The 27,569-nt window shown below is 35.9% G+C and overlaps 1 protein-coding gene across 9 annotated transcripts in view; it reads right to left on the minus strand.

Annotated features, from left to right (window-relative positions):
- SHPRH (SNF2 histone linker PHD RING helicase) overlaps nt 1-26,863 on the minus strand; it is an 86,697-nt gene extending 59,834 nt beyond the window's left edge. For 5 of the 9 annotated variants that reach the window (XR_008654639.2, XR_008654640.2, XR_008654638.2 and 2 more), the window contains exons 1-11: nt 26,590-26,834; nt 17,061-17,725; nt 14,717-14,846; nt 12,581-12,799; nt 10,596-10,674; nt 9,816-9,966; nt 8,557-8,665; nt 7,710-7,966; nt 5,470-6,129; nt 3,948-4,199; nt 3,049-3,127 (exon numbers count right to left, since the gene is read on the minus strand). Coding sequence is in view for 6 of the 9 variants with exons in the window: in XM_063631672.1 (XP_063487742.1) it covers nt 3,049-3,127; nt 3,948-4,199; nt 5,470-6,129; nt 7,710-7,966; nt 8,557-8,665; nt 9,816-9,966; nt 10,596-10,674; nt 12,581-12,799; nt 14,717-14,846; nt 17,061-17,693 (2,569 nt within the window). In the remaining 3 variants the exon portion in view is untranslated. Of the gene's footprint in view, nt 1-3,048; nt 3,128-3,947; nt 4,200-5,469; nt 6,130-7,709; nt 7,967-8,556; nt 8,666-9,815; nt 9,967-10,595; nt 10,675-12,580; nt 12,800-14,716; nt 14,847-17,060; nt 17,726-26,170 lie in introns of those variants that run through there. The other 4 variants (XM_055266531.2, XM_063631664.1, XM_055266561.2 and 1 more) reach the window with 4 other exon arrangements.
- Between the last annotated feature and the right edge of the window lie 706 nt (nt 26,864-27,569).

A 27,569-nucleotide genomic window follows, 5' to 3' on the forward strand; every position in this document is an offset into this window, starting at 1 on the left:
CTCTACCCACCTAGTCTCTCCATCCACCATCATCTCCCTAGCTCTTTACATTCTAGCCACGCTATTTCTGCCACATGATCTATTTACATTAATATTTTGTTTCCTCTACAATAGAGGATTTTTCCTTTCCTCTTTACCTACCTCATGTTAATGTTTCAGGTCACAGCTCAGTTGTCAGCATCCCAATTGTATGTTATAGAACAAATTTTTTTTTAATGAAACCTGTTGTAGTTAGAATTTTCCATTTTTTTATTTGTGAAAGTTATCTCAATTGCAATTTAATATTTATCTAAGTATTTAAGAAATATTATAAGAAATATTTGTTCTCCTCTAAGCTGTAAGCTCAATAGAAAAGGGATCGTATGTACTTTTGCTCATCATCTGCTGTGGTTTGAATGTATCCTCCAAAAGTTCATGTGTTAGAAGCTTAAACTCAGTGAACAATATTAGGAGGTGGGGCCTAATTATATGTGACTCAGTCATAAGGGTGGAACCCTCATAAGTGGATTAATGTCATTATCGTGGGAGCGGGTTAGTTATCTCAAGGGTTGGTTGTTACAAAGTAAGTCCAGCCCCTGGTGCTTGTCTCTATCTCATGTACTCCCTTCCACCTTCCACCATGAGATGATCCTCGCCAGTTGCCAGTGTCATGCTCTTAGATATGCCAGCCTCTAGAATTGTGAGTTAAATAGACTTCCCTTCTTTGTAGTTATCCAGTCTGTGGTATCCTAACAGCAAAAATCTGACTGAGATTCTATCCTACCTCACAAAGAAATAAATCAAATACATAAATAATAATAAATGAAATAATAAATGCATCACAAAGTACTTGTTAAAGTCAACACTTTCGAAGACACTAAAATAAATAAATGACTACATAAATGGAAAATAAAAACAACAAAAGCAGAAGTAGAAGCAGCTATCATTCATTGAATATTTAATATTTGTTAGGTACTGTGCTAAATCCTTTGTATACTTCATCATAATTCATCTTTAAAACACCTTATTTTATAGATAAGAAAAATAAGGACTTAAATGTTTAAGGAATTTGTTTATGAACATACAATTAATAAGTCAGGATGTAAACCCCAGTTTTTATATTCCCCAAAGCCAATGCTTTCTGTATTATACAAATGAATACATTATGTAGACATAGGGTGTGGTGAGTGGAAGGAGTTAGGAAGCGTTCTTCCATATTTGACATTCCAAGTAGATGACATTATTTCAGTCTGGCAATTTCTGAAGACATTTCTGGGTGTCAGAATTGTAAGAGTGCTACCAGCATCTAGTGGGTAGAAGCTAAACATCCTAAAACATACAGGACAATTCCCAAAGAATAAGAATTATCTGGCCCCAAATGTCAATATGGCCAATGTTGAGAAACCCTAGTTTAGCACAAAAAGAAAACAAATGAGACTTCCATGTCCAAATACAACATAGTAAGTCATGGGCAGGCTAACATTCCTAGTGTGACAACTAGAAAAAAACCATTTAATTGCAAGAATCATAAAGATACCAGAGAGATGGAAGCAAGGCGGAAAGACAAAATTCTAGAAAGTCTGGAAAAGCTCTTTTGGAGCTGAATTGGAACATGACGAAACTTGCCTTATTGTGCAAATATATTCATGGCTACATATACATGTCAAAACTTTTCAAATGTGGTATTTTAAATATTTAGTTATATTATATGTCATTTATATCTCAATGAAGTTCAAATAGCTCAATAAAGTTGGTTTTTAAAAAATTAGGAATTTGTTGAATGGTGACAGGTGCTCAAAACACTTGCCAACATTTTATATCTCCAAAAAAAAACAGACCCAGGAACTAATAAATTATTGCTCATACTCTCTCAACATTAAAATGAGAAAAAGCAACTCTGATAGTAATGTACTCTTTTCTATACCCTCTCACCTAACTTCTGAGCTGGGTAAGATCTTAGACCTTATTAACGTCTAAACATTTACAATTTCGACAGTTTCCAAACATGAAAGGAGACCACTAAATGTGGTCCTTTACTGAACCTAATATTATTCTATAAATATGTATCTAAATGTAACATTTAAGTTATGCAAATATTTAAATATATACTAGAAAATATTACTAGAAAACCTTTTCCTCCTAAAAATAATCATTGGAAAACACTGCTTTTAAAGGTCAAAGTAATGGATGCTGAGATTTTTGTTTTAGCAGAGTGAGTTATGCTGCTGAAAACAAATACACGAAAACTTGGATTTTCAGAAAGATAAGTTTTGAAGATGAATATTTACTACAGAACTCCAAGTATGTTTAAATTTTATAATTTAACTACACTTTAATAACAGCTTTTAGGGAAATACATAAAACAAGATTTAAACTTTTCATTTTAGACATTCACAACTTGAATAAAGGTTTTAGAAATGCAGTGTCCGTTCTACTGTGATATTGTGATATTGAATAAGATTAAGGTAGAAGGATCATTTCAATGCATGTGTGGAGAGGAGGAAAAAACTAGACACGATCTAAATGCTCAAGAAAAGGAACGGTACAAACAATAATGGTATATACATACAGTGTGACATTATAAGGCTACTAATAACTTATATAATTACTAAAATTATGGCCCTAGTATTCCTGGGTTGACACAATAAAAATTACAGTCTCCATTTTCATAGACACAGTTAATTGAAATTAATTCCCTTTCTCTCTTTTTCTGCCTCTCCCCCACCACCCACCCTTTGTTTCTTTTTGGGTTAGATTCTTTGTTTTCTACCTATGACTTTGGAACTCTAATTTTAATTCAGACCTATATCTATGCTGTTTAGGCAGGTGCAGTAATTGTTCAACTCAGGCAATGAGACCTCTTTATATCTGTCTTCATATACATAAACAGAAAAATCACCTGAGTCCCATTTAAAAAGATAAATGCTTGAAACTATTAGGAGTCAACTATAAAGACATGAATTATCACTTCAATAAGGATTGCAGCAACGGTTAAGCATAACAATACTTTTCTCTCTAAAAAATGAAGCTTTTCAAATGCATGCAATATGTGAGGAAACCACACATTACCCTCTAATCCTCTCTGTACTGGAGTGCCACTGATACACCACCGATTAATCCCACTCAAACGCTGGGCCATTTCTGCAGCCTGATGAGAGAGAAAAGTGAAATAAAAACGAAATCCAGAAAACCAGAGAAAGAACACAGAAGCAGGCATACTCATGAAAAACAGCCCATTAAAAGCTACACTTCCGGTGAGATGTACCTGCTTTTATTTAACAGTTATCACACTCAATGTTGAATGTCATATTCAATGGACCATCTTCCAGTACAGTGGTTCTCATTAGTGGGAGGCTGCCACGCAGTCCCCTAAAACAGAGGGGTAGTTCAAATACGTACAGAATGAAAAAGCCCCCTGAATAACTAATCCATGCCCTACATCACTCTGTCCTCCAGATATACTAGTAGACATGATTCATACATTCAGTTCAGGTTACAGACTGGACAAAGACAACAGAATAAAGACATATGACATTCAAAGGCTAAATCAAAATTCTGTCCTCTAAAGTAGTATTTTCTGTTACCATTTGGCCTCTGATTTAAAAGACTGTCAAAGTCAACTTTGGTTCAAAGCTATCAGACGCTACATGATGAGCTCCCAGTTAGCAGAAATGCTTACAGAAGTTCCTAAACACAGTTTACTTTGATTTGCATCGTATATAAATGGACATCTTACTGAAAAATATATATTTCATATAGAGCAATGATTCATAGAGTACAAAACTAATTTCAAAGGGTTATGTATTTCAAAGCACAAGAGAAAAGCGCAAGTAGTGTTTAATAACAAACTTTTGACCAATATCAGTATTACAGGTTAACTATGCTTAAACTATTAAACTACTCAAGTTCCCCTAATTCCTTTTCCTCCTTCTTCCCCAGCCCTCAACAGATTTTGCAGAAACTCTCACTTTTACTGTGGGACATTCAACCATCTGAGCTTCATCAAGGCAGATCCTCCACCACTCCACAGCTACCAGGGGGCTCGGGATAGCCATATAGCGCTTCTGGTTCCGTAGGCGACGCCCATCCTCACTATTGCTATGTGGGATATCGACATAATTTAATTCTGAACGCAGTACATCATATGTGATGATAACTATATCCTGTTCTGCCAAAAAATGAGGTTGTAAAAAGCCATCTTTCTTCACTCCTTGATATACCTAGAAAATAATCAATACAGGCAGTTATTGCAAAAAGGCTCACTAAAGGCAATGAAATATTCACTCATTTATACCCTTACTAAGTCCTCTCTATTTTCTTAGGAGCATTCATGCTCTGAGACAGATCACATACCTGTTTGGAGAAAGACATGTTTTAGTGTGGAAGATGAATTACATAACTGATGTGCAACAAACTGTAATAAATGTAAACATGACAGCATCACAGTGGAAAGAAAAATTCTGTAGCGGACACAGTGAAATCACAGAGGAGTTACAACCTGAGGTATACCTTAAAGGTTCTCATAGGTGGCAAAAAGAGAAAAGGGCTATATGTAGGTAGGAGGATGGAATCAATAGCATATGTGAAAGCACAATGGTATGAAAAAGTAGAACAATAAGAGCTATTATTTATGAAATGCCTTTTATGTTTCAGATACTGTGCTAAGCATTATCTCCAAACTTCAACAATAATTCTGTTGGTGGTTGTTAATATTCCTATCCCACACATAAGAAAAATAAAGTGACTTGCTCAAAACTGATGGAACTAAGACTCAAAGCTTTGTCTACCCACACAGAACAGAGCTTCTTAACAGCAAAAATTGTTTTACTTATTACACTATTCTCCATGCCTATGTAGAGTGGATGAAATACAAAAACCTTCAGTAACATTTGCATGGAAAGAAGGAAGAATGAAATTAGTGAAGGGTATTAATATTAGGAAACAATAACATTACTATGTGCCCAGTACTTGATGAAATCATATCTTCACAAATGACTGGATACTATTTTTAAAATTCAGCACAGTTCCTGGCACATAATAAGTGTTCAATAAAGATTTGCTGTATAAGTAAATTCTTATTTTACAGCTGAGGTAACTGAAGCTTTAGAGGATGATTTTGGAGCTAAGAGATGGCAGATCAGATAAGTAGCTCCTATTACACAGTGCTGCCTTTGGATTGCATTTCTCTCTGAAGACTATAAATGCTTATATCAAGAATTTCTCATTTACATACTCGAGAATTTTTAAAAAGCTTTCACATCTTTATACTCAAAATGCTTTAACTGGTGAAATTCTGATGTTAGAAAAGAATAACATTGTACTGCTCTAGTTCTTAGTCTCAGTTTTTTTCTTTAAGCTTTGATTTAACATTACTATTAAATCATTCAGTTAGTTTTGAGGATAAACAACAAAGAAACAAAGATTAGGAAACTATCATGAAAAAGCAAAACTTTACATTCTCCTCTCCCTCTTTAGTCCAAGTGGCCTTACCAAGACTCGAAGAGATGACGACCTCACGTGCCTATTGATCTCATCCACCCACTGGTGACAGATGGAACTTGGAGAGATGATCAGAGTTGCTCTTGTTGACACTGGCTCCATTGCAACAAGGCAGTGGGGGCAGTAAAAAGGCTTGATCTTCAGATTTTTCTCATCGTAATTCACGCACTTTGCATGTTGCCACAGGTGACACTTCAGGCATTGAACACGAGGCTTACGATCCATCTGATCAAGTTCACCACATATGCACTCAAAGCGGTAATCAGAGGTGTTAAAGGGACTCATGGTATTAGAAGGTGGTACATCACTATCAGCAGGATTTAGAGATTCGGCATAGTCCTCTGTTTCATGTTCTTGGTTGAATTCAGAGATACATGTACTTTTAGACATAGCAACATCAGTTATTCCAGAGTCGCTAGTAGCTGGACAGTGACCTTGTGAATTGGGATTGACAAATGGTTGACTTTTTCCTTTTTTTGTGGATGGAACAAGCTTTTTCCTCAATTTACTACGATTTCTCCTGGACTTATAATAATAATAGTAAGGATCATCATCATCATCAGAGGTGTTTGATGGCAAGTATTCAGAATCTGTGTCCTTGTTCCCTGATTTTCTAGTTTCTTTCTGAATTTTCCTTGGACTCCCTACTGCCTATGAAAAAATATTCAATTAATTGATTTCAACATAGTTGCATTTCTGAAATTAAATTCCTGACTTTATGTAAGTACTTCATATAATTATGTAGCAGCCAGTCTTTGCTACCCTTTTCCCTGAGGAGAATCACTCCTGATAAGTGGCTTCCAATCTGCCCTCTGTAAGGACCCTCACTTTATCTCAAAACAAAAGGAAGGCTCTACAAGTGTAAGATTTGGAAAGATGAAAAATTAGAAAGATAAAGGAAGCTATTGATATTTTGTTATTAACCTACTATGATTTAGTCTGCCTAAATCAATACAAGACTAGTACTTTTCGAGTACATAAATATACAAATTAGGGCAACTACAAAAATACCAAGTACTAAAATATAGCATCCAAAGAAAGTAAAAGATAATCCACTGGTTACTGCAATTAGCAAATTGATTCCTTCTTTCCTTCCCTTTTCTACATATGTCCTCTCTTACAATTACTTATTAAATGCCAGTTCTGTGCCAGTAGTTGTGTTAGATGCTAGGGACACAAATATGAACAGTATTTGGCCCCTGGTCTCAAAGGGGTCTACTGGAAAAGTGAGAACAGTAAAAAGTAAAATGATGCTATGGGAATACCTAAGAGGGTTGTACAACATAGTGGGAGTATGATAGGCAGGTGGGTAATAGGGACAGCTTCCTCCAAGGGATATCAGGGCTGAGGTCGAACAGGGGAGTTAAGACACAACATGTAATCAACGGCATTAACTGAGGGAAATCTTCTAGTTTTGGTGGTAGCAGGATTACCAAAAGCACAGTTCACTGCTGTCTTCAATGCTACCCAAAGATAATAGACTCCCTACTCCAGGAAATAAATTTTTTGTCTTTTTCTTGGTGGCCAAGCTGGTAGCTCCACATTTTGACTTGTTGTCATTAGTCTTTATTTATGATTGCAAATATTATAACTATTTTCCTAAAAGCAAATTGAAATTACTGGCCCAACAGAAGCAGTTTTCTAACAAAATGCAGAAATTGTATAAGATAATAATATAAAGAAAATGAGAATTTAGAAGTTCCAGACCTGCCTGGGCAACATAGTGAGAACCCCATCTCTACAAAAAAACAAGAAAAATTAACCAGGCATGGTGACATGAGCCTGTACTCATAACTACTTGGGAAGCTAAGGCAAGATGACAGCTTGGCACAGGAGTTCAAGGCTGCAGTTAGCTATGACCACTGCATTCTAGCCAGGGCAATAGATGCCTTGTCTCTTAAAAAAATAATAAAAATAAATAATACAGAAGATACTTTATACTCTATAACATGCTTAGGCAACTAATTTTTTAATTCACTCAATAAATATCTGAGTATTTGTTATGTGCCAAGTATTACTCTCTGGGTTTAATGATAGCCAAAGTAAAGTTACTCTCATGGAGTTTATATCCACAAAGTAGAAAGTAGAAGTTAAAGATACAAGTACTTTTCCTATTTTGTTTTTTATCTTCAGATTGTAAGAGTTTCAGTGTCAAGGTGAGATCTGTCAATGTACTCGGTAAGGTATCACATACGTGTACTTAATATAGAGCTGAACTTAAGCTCTGTTACCTGCTTTTTTGTTTTATCACATATATCCTCTTCCTTGTACTTCTTTCCCAATGTAAAAGTCCCAGAAAAACCATGGCCTTTGATCTGTTTCACAAGACCTTCAAAAATTAAACATTTCAGCATCCTTTTCAAAAGACTCCTGTTCCGTTGAACATCGTATCTATATATAGAACTGACATACTTATAGATAGAAAGGATGGACACTCCTTTTTTTCCATTCATTTCTTTCACAGCTGTCAGGATCATCACACGTGTAGCTAAATGTAAAAGGATATGCTAACTCAGTCAAAATAATTAAAATGAAAAGAAAGTAAAACTTGGTTAATCTTAATCTGCATGAGGACTGAGTTAAAAAAATAAATCAAAGATTTATTACAGCAGAGTGCCATTTTGAAAAAATACGTAATAAAAATGTATCTCAGCATATTAAGAAACAAATTACTGTAATACAAATAATCGAAGGAAGAATTACTCATAATGAATTGTTAATATTATAAAACAACAATCATTCAAAATTATAAAAGAAAACTCTCACAATTATTTAAGTATACGCTACCATTAGTATGCGAAACCTTCATTTCCTAAAAGGTAAATAAAGCCTGGTTTAAACTGTAAGCTAAAGAGATTTAAATATAACAGACTGAGCAAGAACTACCTGAGCCAAGTCAAACAAAAGAATACATCTTTACTTTTGTTAAGATATTATGACTTGTAATTGAATTCATTTATGAAAAGCATATATAACTGTAAAAAAATTGTAACAATTACAAGATACCTCTAAGGACTGCAAGAACTTTAGCAAAGATCACTGTAAGAAGGTATTTCCTTTAAGAGATGTCATACTTACGAGGGCATTGAACTTTTTCTTTTGGTTCAAACTCGATATTCTGGATTTCTGTCTCTTTCAGTTTTCCTCCAAAATAATGTGATGGAATAAAATAATTCACCACTTTTCCCTGATACAAACAACAGTCAGTAGTTACACGGTGTTTTGCTTTTAGTATTCTGAATTGCTTATTGAAATTAACTTTCCTTCTTTATGGAAATGCAAAACAGTTGTAAAAAAATTGCAAGAGAAAGGGCCAAACAGCTGTAGATACATATACAGTTTTATTTCTGAGTTTACAGCTAGCTATCACTTAAAAAATTGTGCATATTATCTTAAATTACCTAAATGTTATGGTGGAACCTCTGAAATTAACTTTTAAAGGTATATTTAAATATAAAATTAACCCATTGAATTTAGAATAATATGAAAATAACTTGGAATTAAAATAGTAATGAGTAGTAAATCTCAGAAAGAAGTTACTGATAGTTAAGTCAATATATTCCAAGTCATTTGTCTACAAAGAAAACTTTTTTTTTAAATTTTCTACTCAAATCTGAAAGGCTAATTCTGCAAACTTGACCCTACTGAAAGATAACATAATGCTAAAGCTGTGAGACTGGTGGGTCCTAGAGGTAATTAATTATAATTATACCTTTAACTACTGACTTCATTTCAGCAAGATTTAATGTAAAGGCTGATTTCAGATTTCATTACTAGAAAATATGAGCTATATACTATATTTGCCTTAGTGGACTTTGTTTCTGTAAACTCTAAAATTTATATTTTTAAACACAATTATGTATTTTGGGACAAGGACTTGAAGTTTGTTTCATTTAGCAATCTATTTACTAAGCTACTTGTTCTTTAACAAAGTTCTAATTATTTGGTTCTAAGATTCATATATATGAGATTTGTATAACATTTTTAAATAGCTCTTAAAAATATTTAGTAGTAATATGGAGACTTTATTAGTGACAAAACATTTGAGGAGTCAACAGTACTTTTGTAAAGGAGTTTCTCTGCCACCTAGAAGGAAGTTTAGTAAGTTATTGCAAATTCTCTTCCTAGTTGGCCATCATTACTTAAAAAATAAACCTTCTGGGTCACAAACACCCCATTCTCTCTGCCCACTTGAAGTTAACTAACCACTAATATAAATCATTACCCACAGAGTGAACAGAAAGTGTTGACTTAAGTGCCAAGCAAATGTTCAACATATGATGCTTTTCGAGAACATATGTCCCCTGCTTTTGCAAGCCCTACTATACCCCTCCTACCTCAGGAAGAGTGAGAGCATCTTGCTTGACATCTTGTCGAGTATGTGTCAGAATCAGAGCCAAAACCTCCACTGTCTTTCCAAGACCCATCTCATCTGCTAAAATTCCACCAAGCAACTGAGGCCCAGAATTTGGGTACTCACGAATGATGCTAAGGAAAAAAATAAGATAAATCACATCATAAGAAAGTGAATACAAATTACAATGTTCCTAATTACTTTTCCTAAAGAGAACTAAAGCAATGCATAAAATCTAAGTTTACTGAAACTATATTTTAGGGTGAAACAATTCAAACCTTAGATTACGAACATAAGAATTGTGATAACCAAAAAAACTGCCTGAGCTGACAAGTAACTCTGCAGAAATGAGTGGTAGTTAAAAGAGAACATGTCTGCCTTCTTTCTATGACCTTTATGAATGTATGAATAATAAAAAAAATATAAAGGGCAATAACTACTGATTCATTCATGATGTTTAATGACTACTAAGAAAAAATAAAACTGGACCCATAATAAACAAGATAACATTTTTACTTTGAATAATAATCTCTTTAAATCTTGATAACCAAGCACCTTATGTCCATTATTCCATATTCATTTACTGAAAAATGACAAGCGCTATTATTTCTAAATCTATCCTATCCATGGATATGTCTAATAAGACTTCACCTTTGATTCCTTCATGAGGTAGAGTCAAAGTTACAGATACGCTAACAATCTCAGACAGTTTTTCATTATGTTTATTTTTTAAATCAAGCATATAAGTAAAATTTTGCCTTACCAGCCTGTATATGGATTATAGTAGAGTTTTGGACCCTCAGATGTAACAATCTCTCGCCATAAGAAGTGCAGGGCACTTTCTAAAGAAAAATATAATCGTAATAACAAATTTTTGTTTTCCCTTCAGTCAGATAATCACATTAAAAAAAGAATAGGTTAACAGTGAGTATACTCTGGCATAGTGATACCCATATTCTTGTGAAATCTCATTCTGGAAAAGCCACATACTTAACACATGAGTAAAAAGCTAAAGGTCCCTCTATTTCCTTTCTTCTGATATTATTCTTTAGCTCCCTTTGTTTTAGGCACAAATCCATATCAGCAAATAGGACAGATAAGCAAAGTGTAGCAGATTTCAGAGAATTAACAGGAAAACTAATACATATAACCAGCTCCTACCTGATAAATGAGTCTATTTTTAATAAATCTTGCAATAAATTATATGAAGTCTTTGAATAACTCAATAGACATATGCTAGTTGGCTAAATACATTTACCCGAATCAGACCTGACCTCTTCTACGGGTCTGAGAGTGGGAAGAAAGGCTTACTTAACTGGGAAAAAAATATCTAAAACCATAACTCAGAAGTGCTGACTTTGTTTCTACCAGAATCTTCCACTAGCCTTCCCCTTAATATTTTAACTTATTTAAACCAACTGCCAAATAAGTAGCATGTCTCTACCCACCAATGAAACAGCAACTAATTTTTAGTTGGCTTCTTTAGAGATTAATAGATATTTTAAATTTTTATATTCTAGAATAAAATGGCCATTAAAAATTCAAAAAACTATAGATGTTGGCACGAAGGCAGTAAAAAGGGAATGCTTTTACACTACTGATGGGAATGCAAATTAGTACAATCTCTATGGAAAACAGTATGGAGATTTCTCAAAGAACTAAAAGTATCTACCACTCACTCCAGAACACTACTGGGTATCTACCCAAAGGGAAACAAGTCATTATATCAAAAAGTCACCCATGCTTACATATTTATTGCAGCACAAATTCACAATTGCAAAGATATGGAATCAACTTAAATGCCCATCAATCAATGAGTGGATAAAGAAAATGTGTGTGGAGGGGGGCAGGTCTGTATACACACCATGGAAACCATGGAATACTATACAGCCATAAAAAAGAATGAAATGTCTTTTGAAGCAACTTGGATGAAAATGGAGGCCATTATCCCAAGTGAAGTAACTCTGGAACAGAAAAACAAATACCACATGTTCTTACTTACAAGTGTGAGCTAAGCTATAAGTACACGGGGGCATACAGAATAGTATAATGGATACTGGAGACTCAGAAGGGAAATGAGGGATGAAAAATTACATAGTGGGTACAATATACACTATTCAGGTGATGGGTACACTAAAAGCCCAGACTTCACCACTATGCAATTCACCATGTAACCAAAACCACTTTTACCCTACAAAGTTATTGAAAAAAAGACAGCAATAAAGAAGTGGCATGAATGCCTCCTGTAAAACTACTACTTTCATAAAAATACTCGAGATGACATTTTATTATTGTAAAGAAAAAAATGCAAAATCTAGGAAAATTAGTTACACGTAAGTCTCCTACTTTTGTAAATTTGCTTTCTGTCACTAACATTCACCATTACATTGTGAGTTTCTTGCAGATGCTCAGTAAGATTCCCACTGGACCAGATTCTAAAGAGCAATTCTTTGCTTGAAAGGAATGTAAAAAAAATTCCTTGGTTTTTAAAAATTCCAATTGAGGCGGGCTTTGATTTCCTTTTGGCAAGAAAAACCAGTACAAACTTTTATGAAAGAAGAAACTCACAAATTCATTTTTCTAGATTTCAGTTTTACAGAATTTCTTAGAAAATAATTTTGTTTATGGCACCCATTCTATCTTACATTTTCAGGATGTTTATTTTAATGATCAATTTCATCCTGCCCTAATTGTCTCCGATGTAATCTCTCTAATCAATTGGACTTTCTTTAAACATCTTATTCTTACCAGTAGCAGGACTGCTTCTGAAACACTCTTGTTGTAGCATCCAATTGACAGCCTCTCTTTGGTAGGGTCTCAACACAGGGATCAATGCAGGATGCTGGACATCCACTTGGATGGACCGTGTTTCTTGCTGATGTGTTTGTTTCACAAAGTGATACAGCTCATCAATGTCTTGTCCCTCTGGCTCACTCTCCGGATCATCTTCATCCTCTTCCAACACATCTGTACATCACACAACAAATGTACTCAAAAACTGATACACCTTTTCTAACCATAAGCAATTCTTATTCTAAGAGCATACAATGAACTTGCCCAACTCTGGGGCCTTGCTCAGTGTGTTTTGTCACTGAAAGGCCCTATCTTTAATTCTTCATTAATCAAAAATCTACTCATCCATTCTTCAAGAAAGTTTAACTGCTATTTTTTCCATGGCATTTTCTTTTGTTTTCCCTGGCTGGAATTATGTTCTCCTCTGTGGATATAGTATTATTACATTGTAATCGATCTGGAACTGCAATCATTTATGTCCACTGGTCCTTTCCCCAGTGAGACAAAGGCAAAGTTTTTCATTTTTGTAGCCCCTCAGAGAAGCTGACACGTAGCTGACACGTGTATTGTCTATTGTGGATATTTTATAAACATTTGAGGAACTCAATGTGAATACTGTTTGAAGTTTATATAGGAACAACTTATTTTACTTTTGTAATTTTAACATACAAAATCCATATGGAGACATAACTGTTCTATGCCCAATAAGAAACGGGTTCTCATTTTATTTCTTACGCTAGAAGAGGATAGGCATTTGGTAGCAGTAGCAGCCAACTGCAAGACAAATGATTATGTTGTTAATGCAAATTTGTAAAAACACTAATTTCACTTGGTGGGCACAATTGTTCTGTGGAAGATTTATACTTACTTGAAACATGTAATAAGTAAGTATTTATACTTACTTGAAACATGTAATAAGTAATACTTACATGAAAAAAGTAATAAAAACCTTGAACATATTTACAAACTCCTTTCAGCTAATGGTTCTTTATTAAGAACATAATTCTTTCAAGGTGGAAAAAGTATATCATTTATTTCTGAATTGCTTTGAAAGAGGCCTATATACTTTTATAGGACATATCTCATAACTTCTAAAACTAAAAGATCACAGCAAAAAATTCATGACTTATTTTTTTCCAATAAATATGCCATGTAAAATTTCCAAAACTTCACAATTAATGTATAGCTGTATGCTTGGTTGTTTTAGACTTTTACTATAATTATATAATCTAAGATTAACAGCTAAATTTGAAGTTTTCCTTAGATACCAGGCTTTAAAATGTACAGATTGTAATATTTTTAAAAGGCCGTAACTTTAAAAATTCTAGATGTACTTAAATTCATTCCTTCTAATCCCGAAACCAGAGATTTCCTCATTTAAAGTATCTAACTTGCAAAATGATTTACTATTACTGATATTACAAAGCATTGCAAAGAATGCACTAGAGAAATAACAATCGAAGTTAGAAATTGATTTTCAAATACTCCAGTATGACAATGTTCTATAATTTGCACCTGAAATAATGCTGACCCACCATGAGCAGAACTTGGAGAATTTGGGCTGTTTTTCCAGTAGTGTTGATGAGCTGCACCAAGCCATCCACACTCTCCCAAGGTGACCAATGGCAGGCAACTCTGAATCTGCAGTCCTGACCAAAGATGCAACGTCTTGCCAAGAAACAGAGCAAAGTTATCTGGTCTTTATGGGAACCAGGCTTTTGAAATTATTTGTCAGACTGCAAAGGAGAGGTGGGATAAATGCCAGCCAAGAATTTCTGGCCATGATAAAATAAAAGCACAGGAATAATACAAAAATCCCAACCAGTTCAGATCCCTTTAGACTCTGCCTTTTGACTTGCATATTGACTTTGCAAATATTTCTTTAATATTTAATATAAGGTAAGCACAGAGTTAACCAAAGAAGCAAATTATATTAGTAGGTGCTTTTCAAATAAGTATAATTTGCCATATAATCATTTAATTTTTATTATGGCTTTATTAGCTGTTTTTCTGATTGTTATGTCCAGGGTTAGAGGAAAAAACTCGCAACTCCTAAGTAATAGCAATTTTTAAGTTTACTGTAAATATTACCTGGAATAATAGAATTGTGTAACTTTTCCATTACTTTCTTCATGAGCTGATTGAACTTTTTCATTCTTGAATTTGCATCACTCAAGAAGTCTAGTTTTGCTAGGCCAGCTTCCAAAAGATAAATTCCAACCTACAAATAATCAAAATAAAAGTAGTTTCATTTGAAATATACCATTCTTTATGAGGACATAAGCAAGAAAAAATTAGCATCACTACTTTTAAAGGTATTCATAGCATTTGTGCCACAAACAATAAATACATACCTACCAGATTTCCCCCACGTGTTTCATTTTCACTAACAAATTACAAATGTAAGTGCCTACAATATACAATTCGAGTTGCTGGCAAAAAGTATTTCCCTAACTGAAATCGAACCTGGGAGAATGTGATAAGAACACCTAGTTCTATCTACCAACGCAATGATTCCCAAAACTGATGAATTAATCAGTCAAGTTTGTTAAAAATGCCGATTTCCCCAGATTATGACATACATACTAGGAACCTTCTACACAGTTAGGTTTGGGCATCCTTATTACTGAATCAAACACTAAAACGTGTAAAAAAACAGACCTTGATTAATGTTAATATTTTGACCCTAGTGAAGCAATGTAGTATGAAGTTTTACAGTTGAAAGACTTGATTTTGAATACTGGCATTGATATTTAGAAGCTAAATGAATTTGAGAAAAATAACCTATTGATTTTGACCCAAGTGTTCTCATTTACAAAATGGAGAGAAGTCTAGCTTAAATAATATAACTATAAAAGTTTCTAATGGTAGACACTCAATAAATGTTAGTTCCCTTTACCTCATGTTGACTATGTTGTACCTGAGTCCCTATATCACTGAGAATCTCTTATTCTTTCACTACAGAACAGGAATCCACCAGCCTTACACAGAAATGAATGACAAAGAGTGTATTTCATTACTGTTAGTATTCTGTCTTGGCTTGCTTGGCGATGTCTTACTACAGCAGCAATAAATGTTTAAATATTTGTAAAATTCAGGATCAGGAAAAACAGAAAAGATTAAGACTTGGTTTGTAGGGAACGTAGATAGAACACAGATATGTGAGTCATAAATTGTTACATACTTGTTATCACTGAGCCACAATTTTGGCAAAATCAGTAAAGAGAGGGAATGTTTGGTTACATAGTTTGACTGTACAGGGAAAAATTAATTGCAATTTAATAATTCTAAATGTTCCCCTTTCCTTCTGACAAATTCTAAAACTATAACTAAGGTTATTGATGCAAGAAATATATGAGACAGTTTTCAGTTAAACAACATGAAATTAACGTTTTAAATTTTCAAGTTTAGCATAAAAGCATATTAACTTCCTTCACAGTTTACAAAGTATACTTTCTTACATTATCCGGCCTGATTTTAAACACAATTCTATGCTGTAAGAAGAATGGGTATTATTTACATTTCATAAAGAAACTGAAATTAGAGCATTTAAATGATTCACATAAAGTTATTTGGCCAGTGAATGACAGAGACTGAAAGAAATTACAAATTTATTCATTCATCTACTGAAAATTTAGGTACTAGGTACTTTACTAGGCTGTAAAGATGAAAGGCTTCATAGTTTAGCAAAGGGGAATGATCTAAAATGTTAAGTATGTGACAAGCCGCCAAGGCCAAAAAAAAAAAAAAAAAATCTACCAGAGATTCTGAGGAGAGGGCACATAATACTACCAATAGATTTAAGAAACGATCTCCCTGGGTGAATTAAATGCTATACTAAATATTAAAGAATAACCAGGAATTACCAGGGAAGGGGAAGGGAACAACTCAAGCATAAGGAACTATAAGAGCAAAAGCAAAGACGCAGAAAGTCAGTGTGGTATATGGAGGAAATAAATCAATTTGGAGTTTCTGGGACAAAATAAAAAGCAGAGTAATAAAGGGTAAGTCTCAAGGGCTTGTCAAGGGAGGAACTTGTGTGCCAGATTAGAAAGATTATACTTAATTCTGTAGGCAGTAACGGGTAGAATTTCATTTGCATTCATATCATACAATTCCAATGACAAAATCGAAGCATATGAAAAGGCAAAATAGCAAACAGAGTAATGGTTAAATGACTGCTGCAGTAAGAGGAACTGATGATGAGGACCAAAACAAGTCACTGAAAGTAGAGATGGAAGATCTTGAAAAAGTGTAGCCTGAAAATGGTTAGTTGTAACATACTTTGAATAGTTATTAAAAGCTTAAAGTGTACTTTGAAACTTAACAATGAAAGGCTTATTGCTGGCTTTTCAGACTTCTCTCACAAGTTAATTTAAAAGTGGACTGCCAATGCAGAAGAGCCTCAAAAAAGACACCACAAAAAACTGAGTACCTTGATAATGTGATTTCCTTCTGGTTTCTGATAGAGTTTTATTCTTCTCTTCTTTTGTAGCCACCCCAAATCTTCTAACATTTCACCACTGAAAGATGACTCCACTAGAATACCCTTGCCACAAATACTCATTGGTTCTTTTTTTTGTTTCTCTACATCTTCACCTTTTGAATGAACATAAATCAGGAACTGATTGCTTGACTCCGAACTCATCAACGTAATACTCCTTTCGGAAAAATTTTCAATTAAACTCTGTGCAGGAAGAAGCTGAAGAGTTAATTCTCCTAGAAATGCTTTCCAGGAATTATCAAAGTGATAGGGAGAAATCACAATATTCAACTTTACAGACAAAGGGGAAAAAATACCAACAGTCTCTTCTTTTTCAATTGGTTTTGAGAAGTTCACCACTTTTGAACACCTCTTCTTATCTCTGTGAGCCACTTCTTCCTTTAGACTATCACTTAGAATGATGCAATGAGCAGAAGAGGTATCTGAACCTGGGCAGGGCTGCTCGTCATCATCACTTATGATGATAGGTTCATTCCTTCTGTCCTCATGCATATTCCAATGAAGCTGCTGCCTCTTTTCCTCATCTACCCTCACTGGAGGAGCACGTTTCCGTCGGCTGCTCATTTTCAAGTTTTCTTGGCTGGTAACTGTGAACTCTAGAGGACAAATGAAACAACAGGAGGTATACCAAGAGATGATTTAGTATTTAAGGGTTACCAGATGAGAAATTCAGCATAAATTCAAGGCCCATAAACATAATATGAAATCTTCAGTGAGATATAAGGCAATGAGTAATTTTTTACCAGGTCATTATGACTAAGGAATGAACATATTAACCATAATCTCATTTATCAAATAAATCCTAATGGTTTTGCTAGTCTTTAGTAGATAAGTTTAGTAAAGGCAATTTGTTGTGTAAAATACAATAAATTGTAGAAATACATTTAATAAGCAATATAATAGGCAGGTAAATCTCTCAATTAATCCCAAGTAATTTAACTGCCCCTCAGAACAAAGCCCAACAACACTTAAAAGAGTGAAACAAAATCTAACACAAATGTCTGGCATCAAATCTAAAATTATCAGGCATGCAAAAAAAATGAAAATAAAACAGAAAAATAAGACCCATTACAAGAAAAAAATCAAAAAGCCCCAGAAATGACACAGATGATATCATTAGCAGAAACAAACATTCAAATAGCTACTGTAAATATTCTCAGTATGTTCAAGAAGGTAGAAGAAAACATGAATATGACAAAGAAAAATGATAGATATACAAGTGACTCCTATAGAATTTATGCAGATGGAAACACAACATCTGAAACGAAAAACACATTGCATGAGATTACCAGCAGATTAGAAATGGCAAAGAAAAAAAGGAGCAGAATAAGTTTAAACGATGGAAACAACAGTAACAACAGAAACGGTCAAAAATGAAGTAGAGATAAACAAAGACTGAAAAAACAATAAATAGAACATCAGAAACCTACTGGACAATGTTAAGGAGTCAAACATGCATAAAACTGGAATCTCAGCAGCAAAGAATGGAAATGATACAAAAAACTTTTTGAAAAAATCATGCATGAAAATTTTCCAAATTCTATAAGAACCATCAACCCAGAAAACCAAGAAGCTCAACGAGACCCAATCAGGGCAAACATAGAGAACAATCACAATAAGGTATGCCATAATTAAATTACTGAAAAGTGAGGACTTATCTCCAGATTTGCCCTATTTCTCTGGTTTAGACACTGCTCCCACCCTACAGCTCTAAACCCAGCAAAATATCTTTCAAAAATGAAGGTGAAAAAAAGATCAACAAAAGCCAAAAGGACTTATCACCTGTATACCTACAATCTAAGTAATGTAAGAAGCGCTTGGGTAGAAGAAATACGACATCAGATGGAAATCTGGATCCACACACAAGGAAATAAAAAGCAAAAACGAAAAATATGTGTATAAATATAGTAAACCTTTTTCTTGATTTTTAAATTTCTCTAAAAGATAACTTACTATATTTTCATTCTGAAATTTTTCAAGCATACATAAAAATTTAGAAAATAGTATAACAGTATAATCACAGATCTATACAGTGTACTATGTTCATGGACTAGAAGACTCAAAATGTTCAGATGTCAATTTCTTAGTATTGACCTATAGAAAAGCAATCCCGTTCAAACTTCCAACAGGTTTCTTCTGTAGAAACTGACAACCTGATGTTAAAATTTATACTAAAGTGCCTACAATACAGGAAAGTCAATATAATTTTAGAAAAGAAAAATAAAGTTGAATGATTTACACTGATTCCAAGACGTATGTCAAAAGAAATAAAAATGGCGCAGTAGTGGTGTAAAGACTAACATATAGATCAAGGGAACACAATAAAATGTCCTGTAGTGGACCCACACATGGATGGTCAATTGATTTTTGAAAGAAGTTCAAAGGCAGTCAATGGGAAAGGTATCCTTTTAGTAAATGGATATCAATATGCAATAAAATGAAGCTTTACCTCATAAAATGTAAGAACTAAAAATAGATAATAAACTATAAAAGCTAAAACTAAAACTTCTCAAAGAAAACAGAGGAGAAAACCTAAATGACATTGGATTAGCCCAAAAAAAGGCACAAAAATTTTTAAGCAGGAAACAAAAACCAGACTATGTAAGAAAATGATAAACTAAGTTTCATCAAAATTAAATATTTTGGTTCTTCAAAAGATATTGTCATCAAAATATGACAGCAAGTCATAGATGGGAGAAAATATTAGCAAATCAAGTATCTGATGAAGGATATGTTTGCAGAATATATAAAGAACTCTCACAAATCAATAGTAAGACAAACATTTAAAAAATAGTCAAAAATTTTGAACAGACATTTCACCAAAGATGACCTATAAGTGTAAAATAAGCACATGAAAATATTTTCACCAGCATCAGTCATTAAAGCAATGCAAATTCAACCCACAAATCACAATGAGATTCCACTATTCATACACTAAAATAGTCAAAAATTTAAAACACTGAGAGTATGGCTCAAACAGAACTGAACTCTCCAACATTTGAACACAGCACAGTCACTTTGGAAAAGTTTATCAGTTTCTAATAAAATTGAATATAACTTACTATGCAGCCTAGTAATCCCTCTCTTAGGTATTTATCCAAGAGAAATCAAAACATAAATCCACAAAAATTTAAACTTGAATGTTAACAGCTTTACTATTAAAAGCCCCAAACTGGAAGAAAACCCAAATGTCCATCAACTGGTGAATGGACAAATTGTGGCATATTCACATAATGGAATACTATTCTGTGATAAAAAGAGACTTCTGTAAAATAACCTGAATGAACTGTTAGAGCATTATGCTAAACTGAAGGAAGCCAGATGTGAAAGACTATATACTATATGATTCCATTTACATGAAATTCTAGAAATAGCAAAAACCTAATTGCAGAAAGCAGATGAGTGGTTACCAGGGGCAAGGAAGTAGAAAGAGGTGACTGACAGCAAAGGAGCAGGAAGGCAGGCTTTGGGGTGACACAAATGTTCAACACATGATTGCAGAGTATACATCTGTGAAAACTCATCAAATTATATACTATAAATTGAATTTTCTTATATATAAATTATATCATAAAGTTGATTGAAAGAGCAAAAACAAAAAGATGCATGAGATTTAGAAATTTTAATATTAAGTATAACTTTATTCAATAAATACGAAAAATCTAGATAAAATGATAAATGATAAAGTGATAAAATTTTGCTAACAAAATACAAATGAACAAAACTGGCCCAAGAAGGAAAATATGAATAGACCAATAACCATAAAAGAAACTAAAGAGACATTATTTACCTGCCTAAGGTCTATCCTCCTTCCCTGATGACTGAACCTTTATTTAGGAACAAGGTGGCCCTATGATTCAAAGGAAGTGGTTCCCTTGGCACCTCCAAGGAAGTAGTTTCTATCTACTATTGGCCAAAGCAAATCCAATAAGGTAGTTATTGGCTGCATGTGACTACTTAACTTTCAATACAGTTATGCATTGTATAACGACATTTTGGTCAATGAAGGACCAAATATTACAGTGGTTCCATAAGGGAGCTGAAAAATTCCTATGGACTAGTGACATCATAGCCACTGTAACATCACAATGCATTTATTTATTTATTTATTTATTTACTTACTTATTTTTTGAGACAGAGTCGCACTCTGTTGCCCAGCTGGAGTGCAGTGGCGTGATCTCTGCTCACTGCAAGCTCTGCCTCCTGGGTTCATGCCATTCTCCTGCCTCAGCCTCCTGAGTAGCTGGGACTACAGGCGCCCGCCGCTATGCCCAGCTAATTTTTTTTTGTATTGTTAGTAGAGATGGGGTTTCACTGTGTTAGCCAGGATAGTCTCGATTTCCTGACCTCATGATCTGCCCGCCTCGGCCTCCCAAAGTGCTGGGACTACAGGCGTGAGCCACCATGCCCGGCCGCATTACTTTATTTTTTAATAAATTTTGTGTAGCATAAGTGTGCAGTGTTTACAAAGTCTACAGAAGAGTACAGTAATGTCCCAGGCCTTCACATTCACTCCCTGACTAACCCAGAGCAACCTTCAGTGTTATAAGCTGCATGCATGCTAAGTACCCCACAAAGGTGTACTATTTTTTCTCTTTTATACCATATCTTTATTGTACATTTTCTATATTTAAATATGTTTAAATATACAAATACTACTGTGTGACAATTGCCTACAGTATCCAGTACCAAATATACTGTACAGATTTGTAGCCTAGGAGCAGTAGGCTGTACCATAGAGCCTAGGTGTGTAGTAGGCTGGCAGTACCACCTAGGTTTGTGTAAGTATACTCTAAGATGTTTACACAACAAACTTGCTTGTGATGCATTCCTCAAAACATAGCCCCATCATTAAGTGATGTATGACTGTAAATAAAATTAAATGTTATAAACTCAGCTCTTCAGTCTCACTAGCCCCACTTCAAGTGCTCAATAGCCCTATATGACTAGTGGCTACTGTACTGGACAGCACAAATATAAAGCATTCACATAATTGCAAAAAGTCTATGTATCAGACAGTGCTTGTTTAAGTCAATCATGAGAATTCTATTCCCTTAGCCAGTGCTTCACTTATGAATGTGCATGTGATGGATTAAAATCAATCCTTGGCTATGGTTAACTACTTTTAAAGCATCTTATCCTCTCTTATCTTGGTGGAATAATATAGAAAGCTCTTAAATTCCTTGGTGGAATAATATAGAAAGCTCTTATGTTTGTCCAGTTTTTCTCAAAGCATAAGCTGGAATGCTGAAAGTGGGTCACTCTGCAGGAACTTTAAAAAGTTATGCTATACTATCTTATCAGTTAACTACTGCCACAAACATGCTGTATAACACACTACCTCAAAGCTCAATACCTTGATACAGCAATCATTTATTCTCATAGATCTGCACATTAGCTGAAGGAGGCTAATCTAGGCTAGGTGTCTGGAAAAGCAGTTTGGCTCTGCTTAATGTAGTTCTTATCCCCTCTCCTTAGATCAGCAAAGTAACTCAGGAATGTTCTTTATGGCAATGGTTGAGGTGTATTACTGCAAATCCAATCACACAAGTAGTTTTCAAAGTGCTTAAAAACCACTAAGGTGCCACAGAACAAAGCAAGACATATCCATGGACCCAATGTCAAGTAGTGAAGAAATATACCACACTTCTTTACTAGGTGAAACTGCACATGGCAAAGAGCATGGATATGGGGGGTGGAAGGGTAGAGGGAGTGTAGGAAGGGAATTGGGTCAGTTACACAATGTATCACACTAACCATAATAATATTAATAACATGGTTATTGTGGAATCATTAACTCTGAAAACCCAAAAAGCAACTGTCTAGCAGAGTCTCCCATTAGCAAAGCAATGTGGCTTAAAGGTGAGAATGCGATGCTTTGAAGTCTTATATTCATTCTAATTCCAGCTTTGGCATTTACTAACTGTGTGGCACTGGAGTAGTTATCCAGTCTTCTGTGCCAATTTTCTCATCTCTAAAATGGGGATGAGAGCAGGATTGTGGTTAGAAATAATTTAAGTACAACAGCACAGTACTAGAAATTTGACCTGTATTCCATAAATGGTAGTTGCTATTTATCATCATCCTGAGAACACTCTAAACCAGCAGTTCCCAACCTTTTTGGTACCATAAACCGGTTTCATGGAAGGCACTTTTTCCATGGACCGGAGGAGAGGGGTGGGGTGAGGAGGGGGTGGTATAAGGATGAAACTGTTGCACCTTAGATCATCAGGCATTAGATTTTAATAAGAAGTGCACAACCTAGATCCTGTGCATATGCAGTTCACAATAGGGTTTATGCTCTTATGATAATCTACTGACTGTTGATCTGACAGGAGGCACAGCTCAGGTGGTAATGCTCGCTTGCCCGCAACTCACCTCCTGCAGTGCAGCCCGGTTCTAACAAGCCACGGACTGGCACCGGTCCATGGCCTGAGAGGTGCGGACCCCTGCTCTAAACTACATTTCACAATAACCAAACTTTAATGTCGCAGGATGGGGGACCACAGATTAGTGCTTCTCAAACTTGACTGCACATTAGAATCACCAGGGGAACTTAAAAAAATCCTGATGCCTAGCCAACTAAGTCAGAATGTCTTGGAGAAGGGCCCAGGCACTACTCCCTTTATTTTTTAGAATCCCTAAAAAATTCCAGGGTGCAGCCAAGTTCAAAAAACCTTGTTATGGATAACCAGCTGCCTACTAAAATCCACTTATTTCCACTCAAAGTATAGAGTAGTTGAGAAATGGCTGCCCAGCTTGGTTTGGTCCTGTGGCCAGTCCTAGCCAACGGAATGTGAGAAGTAATATGTGCCATGTTTCCTACAATAATTTTGTAACAGACATATTATCAAACCAGAAAACATTACTTCAACTATTTATTCTGTTCTCTGGTAAAACCTATTTAGTATCTTTTAAATTATGTACACCATTATAATTTTCATTCCTTCAGATGTATTCTTTCAACCTGATTCTTCCAATATTAGTGCCTCAAGGTACTTATCAGTGACAATGATAAACTGCAGAAAAGTCAACACCAGAATGTCTAGCAATGCTCTCCCTTTGTCCAGTTCTTAACTGAGTAAACATTCATGATCAAAAATCAACCAACCAAACAAAAACTTCCTGGTTTTGACTGAGTCGTTACTTAAGGAAATCTCTATTCAGGGTTAACTTCTTGAACCAAAGAAAATAGTATGTGGTCAAATATACTTATGACTAAAATGCAGTTTGGCAACTAATAAGTCAAGTACTGGTGAAATTCTGTATCTAACCACATCCCATATTCTTCTGGTTTTATTCATACCTTATCAGTCACAACTACTTCTTCCTCCTCCTTAATTAGCGGTGTTTGGGTAAAACATAATTATGTGAAGTTTTCTATATGGACCGCACTTTTACTGTCTTGTATTTAAATATAAAAGCCTTTTGCTTGAATTGCTTTTGTGCCTGTCTCCATCCCAATCTTCCCTGGAAAGGCTTCCATGACTAGAGAAGCTGAGTTAAGGGCCTCTCTCTCCTCGATCTCAACTGCTAGAGTGTTCACTTTGAAAGATGGGCAGTAGTATCCCATTTAGTGTTGTACTCCCAATGCCAGGTCAGTGCTAGGAAGTAAAGACATACAAAAAGGGTGAAACAAAGATCTCTAATTCCGTGGATATATTCCCCCCTTTTGAGGACCTAACTGTACTTTACTCATATTTCTTTTTGGAGAAGTCTCTCTCATCCACATTCTAGAAGACTATAGGTAATATGAAACTATTCTTTAGTATTTCTGAGAAAAATGAAATACTAATGAAATACTAGAACGAGGCAGGGAAAACTGCCTGAACTGTATCTTTAACAGAAAACAAGGATGGAATGCTAGAAAAATAAACATATAATGTTACATTACTAAGACAATCCAACAAATGAGTAACACAACTTAAATTCACATTTTTTCCCCAAAATATTATTTCCTCTTTAAAAGATACATACGAATCCTGAATTACAACAAATCCATGGTAGATCTGGGTTTAGGCTATTAAGGGCAAAAAGGATTACATACTTGCCATATTCCTGTCCAAAATGTTGTCTTATGAAAACGAAGCCCATTTACTAAGTACTAGGAAGCTCTTAACGACCCAGGGTTAACATAATCTTTTCCTTTTCTGTAGAAATAATTCCAGCAAGGTGAGAGTATTTTCATCTACTGAATGCTAAAATATGTTAGTTACATAAACTTGAAAAATGCCCTCATAAGAAGCTTTTTCACCAGCACATTGTTTCCCCTAAATCTTACTAGCCTAAACTCTTAATAATAAAAGCTTTGTTTTAATAATTCTGTAAGTCCAGCTCCTTTCGGGTGGACAAAGAGGATATACAAGAGCATCTCTCAAAAGTAAACTATTTTATTCTCAATTGCCAGCTTACTGGTTAACTGGTCCATCAAAGCTCTAGAAAGTGCAGGTTATCGAGCACAGACATAATCATTACAATACTGCTCAGGACTGCTCTGTCTCCAGTATGTTTACTAATCATAAACTAAATAGTCTTTTTGGTGACAGTAGAGATATCATAGATCGTTTCTATTCAAGAGTTTCATCATTCCTACTAATGCCCACTGGAATAATTTAAAGTAACAGTAATAACTTTAAAATTATCTCATTTTGTTCAGAAAAAGCCCCAAGTTCCTTAAGTACAAGTTGGACGGCATCAAACATCTCGGATTTCTACCTCGTGCTCATGTCAAACCACTTGGAAAAAGGGTACAAGCTTCCTGGTCATTTAATAATACTATATTATACAGTGACCATTCATCATCAAATAACACCCTATCTTCGTTCATAAACCTAGCAACTACCAGTCAAACTGTACAATGTGAAAGAGTGGTTCTGAATTCGAATGTAATTAATCTGGCTCCAAAGGTAACAGAGAACTTTGAGTCGGACTGAGAAGCCTCTGCCTCCCCTTTTACTAACACAATGCCGCGCACAAAGAAGAGAGGCGGCGGCCCAGTTCCAGCCTCCGGGGGCAGATCTGCGGCGCACGGTGATACCCACTCAGTTATCTTCCGAAAGACCCACAAGCGGCTCCCGGAGTCTGAGCGGGGCTGTCAGCGCCGGATCGCTCCCAGCAGGCCGAGCAAACAAGCGACCGCGGGGCCGAGGAGCGTGACGACGGACTCCCGGATCCTAGGGTGTTGGACGCTCGAGACAAACACCGCAGGCCCCAATGCATGAGAAGCACAGCCTCCTTTCCCACGACCCCACTTTATCCCCGGAGTGACGTGGTGGTCCGGGGTTCGCTAGTCCGGTATCGGGAAGGGATGGGGAAGACTCGCGCAGCGGCTCCCTCTCAGCCCTTGAGCTTCCCGGGCTCCAGGACAACCAGCGTCCTCCCTCCCCGGTCCCGGAGGCCAGAGACCACCTCCCTCCCTCCCGACCTCTGACCCCTGACCTTCCATCACCCAAGCGCCTACCCAAGCTGGTTCTCTGGGCCTCTTGAGTCTCTTTGCACCAGGCCTGCGCTCCTCTACAGACCCAGCAGATCACGGGCACGCATTCGCCACCCACCGAACATCGACTTGAGTTGGGCACGAGCGCTTTTTGCGGGAACGTGTAGGGGTTCCCCGGGAGACCCAGAAACCACAGCGCCTAGTTGCCGGGCGCGCTCTGTAGCGTGGGGTCAAGGCGAACGCTCTCGTCAGAGCACCCCGCCCCCTTTCTCCTGCACTGGCTTCATGAGTCTCTTCTGCGCAAGTCCACACTGTTAAAAACTTGCTGAGGATACGGTGGAGTCTCGCGATAGCTCTGCCCCACGCCATTAGAGAACACAGGGTGCCCGAAGTAGGGGGCGGGCCTCCCCTTGAAGCGAAAGGTGTGTGTGATTTGTAGCTTTAATAAAAAGGCAGGGGCCAGGAGCGGTGGTTCATGCCTGTAATCCCGCCACTTTGGGGGGCTGAGGCGGGCGGATTTCCTGAGGTGAGGAGTTCGAGAACAGCTTGGCCAAGATAGCGAAACAAGGAGTTCGAGAACAGCCTGGCCGAGATAGCGAAACCCCGTCTCTACTAAAAATACAAAAATTAGCTGGGCGTTGTGGTGCGCGCCTGTAGTCCCAGCTGCTCGGGAGGCTGAAGCAGGAGAATCACTTGAACCCGCGAGGCAGAGATTGAGTAAGCCGAGATCCCTCCACTGGGTGATAGAATGAGACTCCGTCTCACAAAAAAAAAGCAGAAAAGAATTCTGCAGAAGCATCTATTTTACTGCTATAAAGCAGCCACTAAGTAGGTACGAATAAAGCTTCTCTCCCTCAAAAACAGACTTTAAAGGGAAATGTGAATAGCTATTTAAAGATGAGAGAAACTATTAAATACATGTGTTGCGCTGAAGCTGGCCTTCCACTATTGGTCTTTTTTCCTCTCACCCCTTTCTCGTAGAAGTGAGCTTAACGTTGGAATAA

Source organism: Symphalangus syndactylus, chromosome 2, assembly GCF_028878055.3.
Source record: "Symphalangus syndactylus isolate Jambi chromosome 2, NHGRI_mSymSyn1-v2.1_pri, whole genome shotgun sequence".
Taxonomy (NCBI): Eukaryota; Metazoa; Chordata; class Mammalia; order Primates; family Hylobatidae; genus Symphalangus; species Symphalangus syndactylus.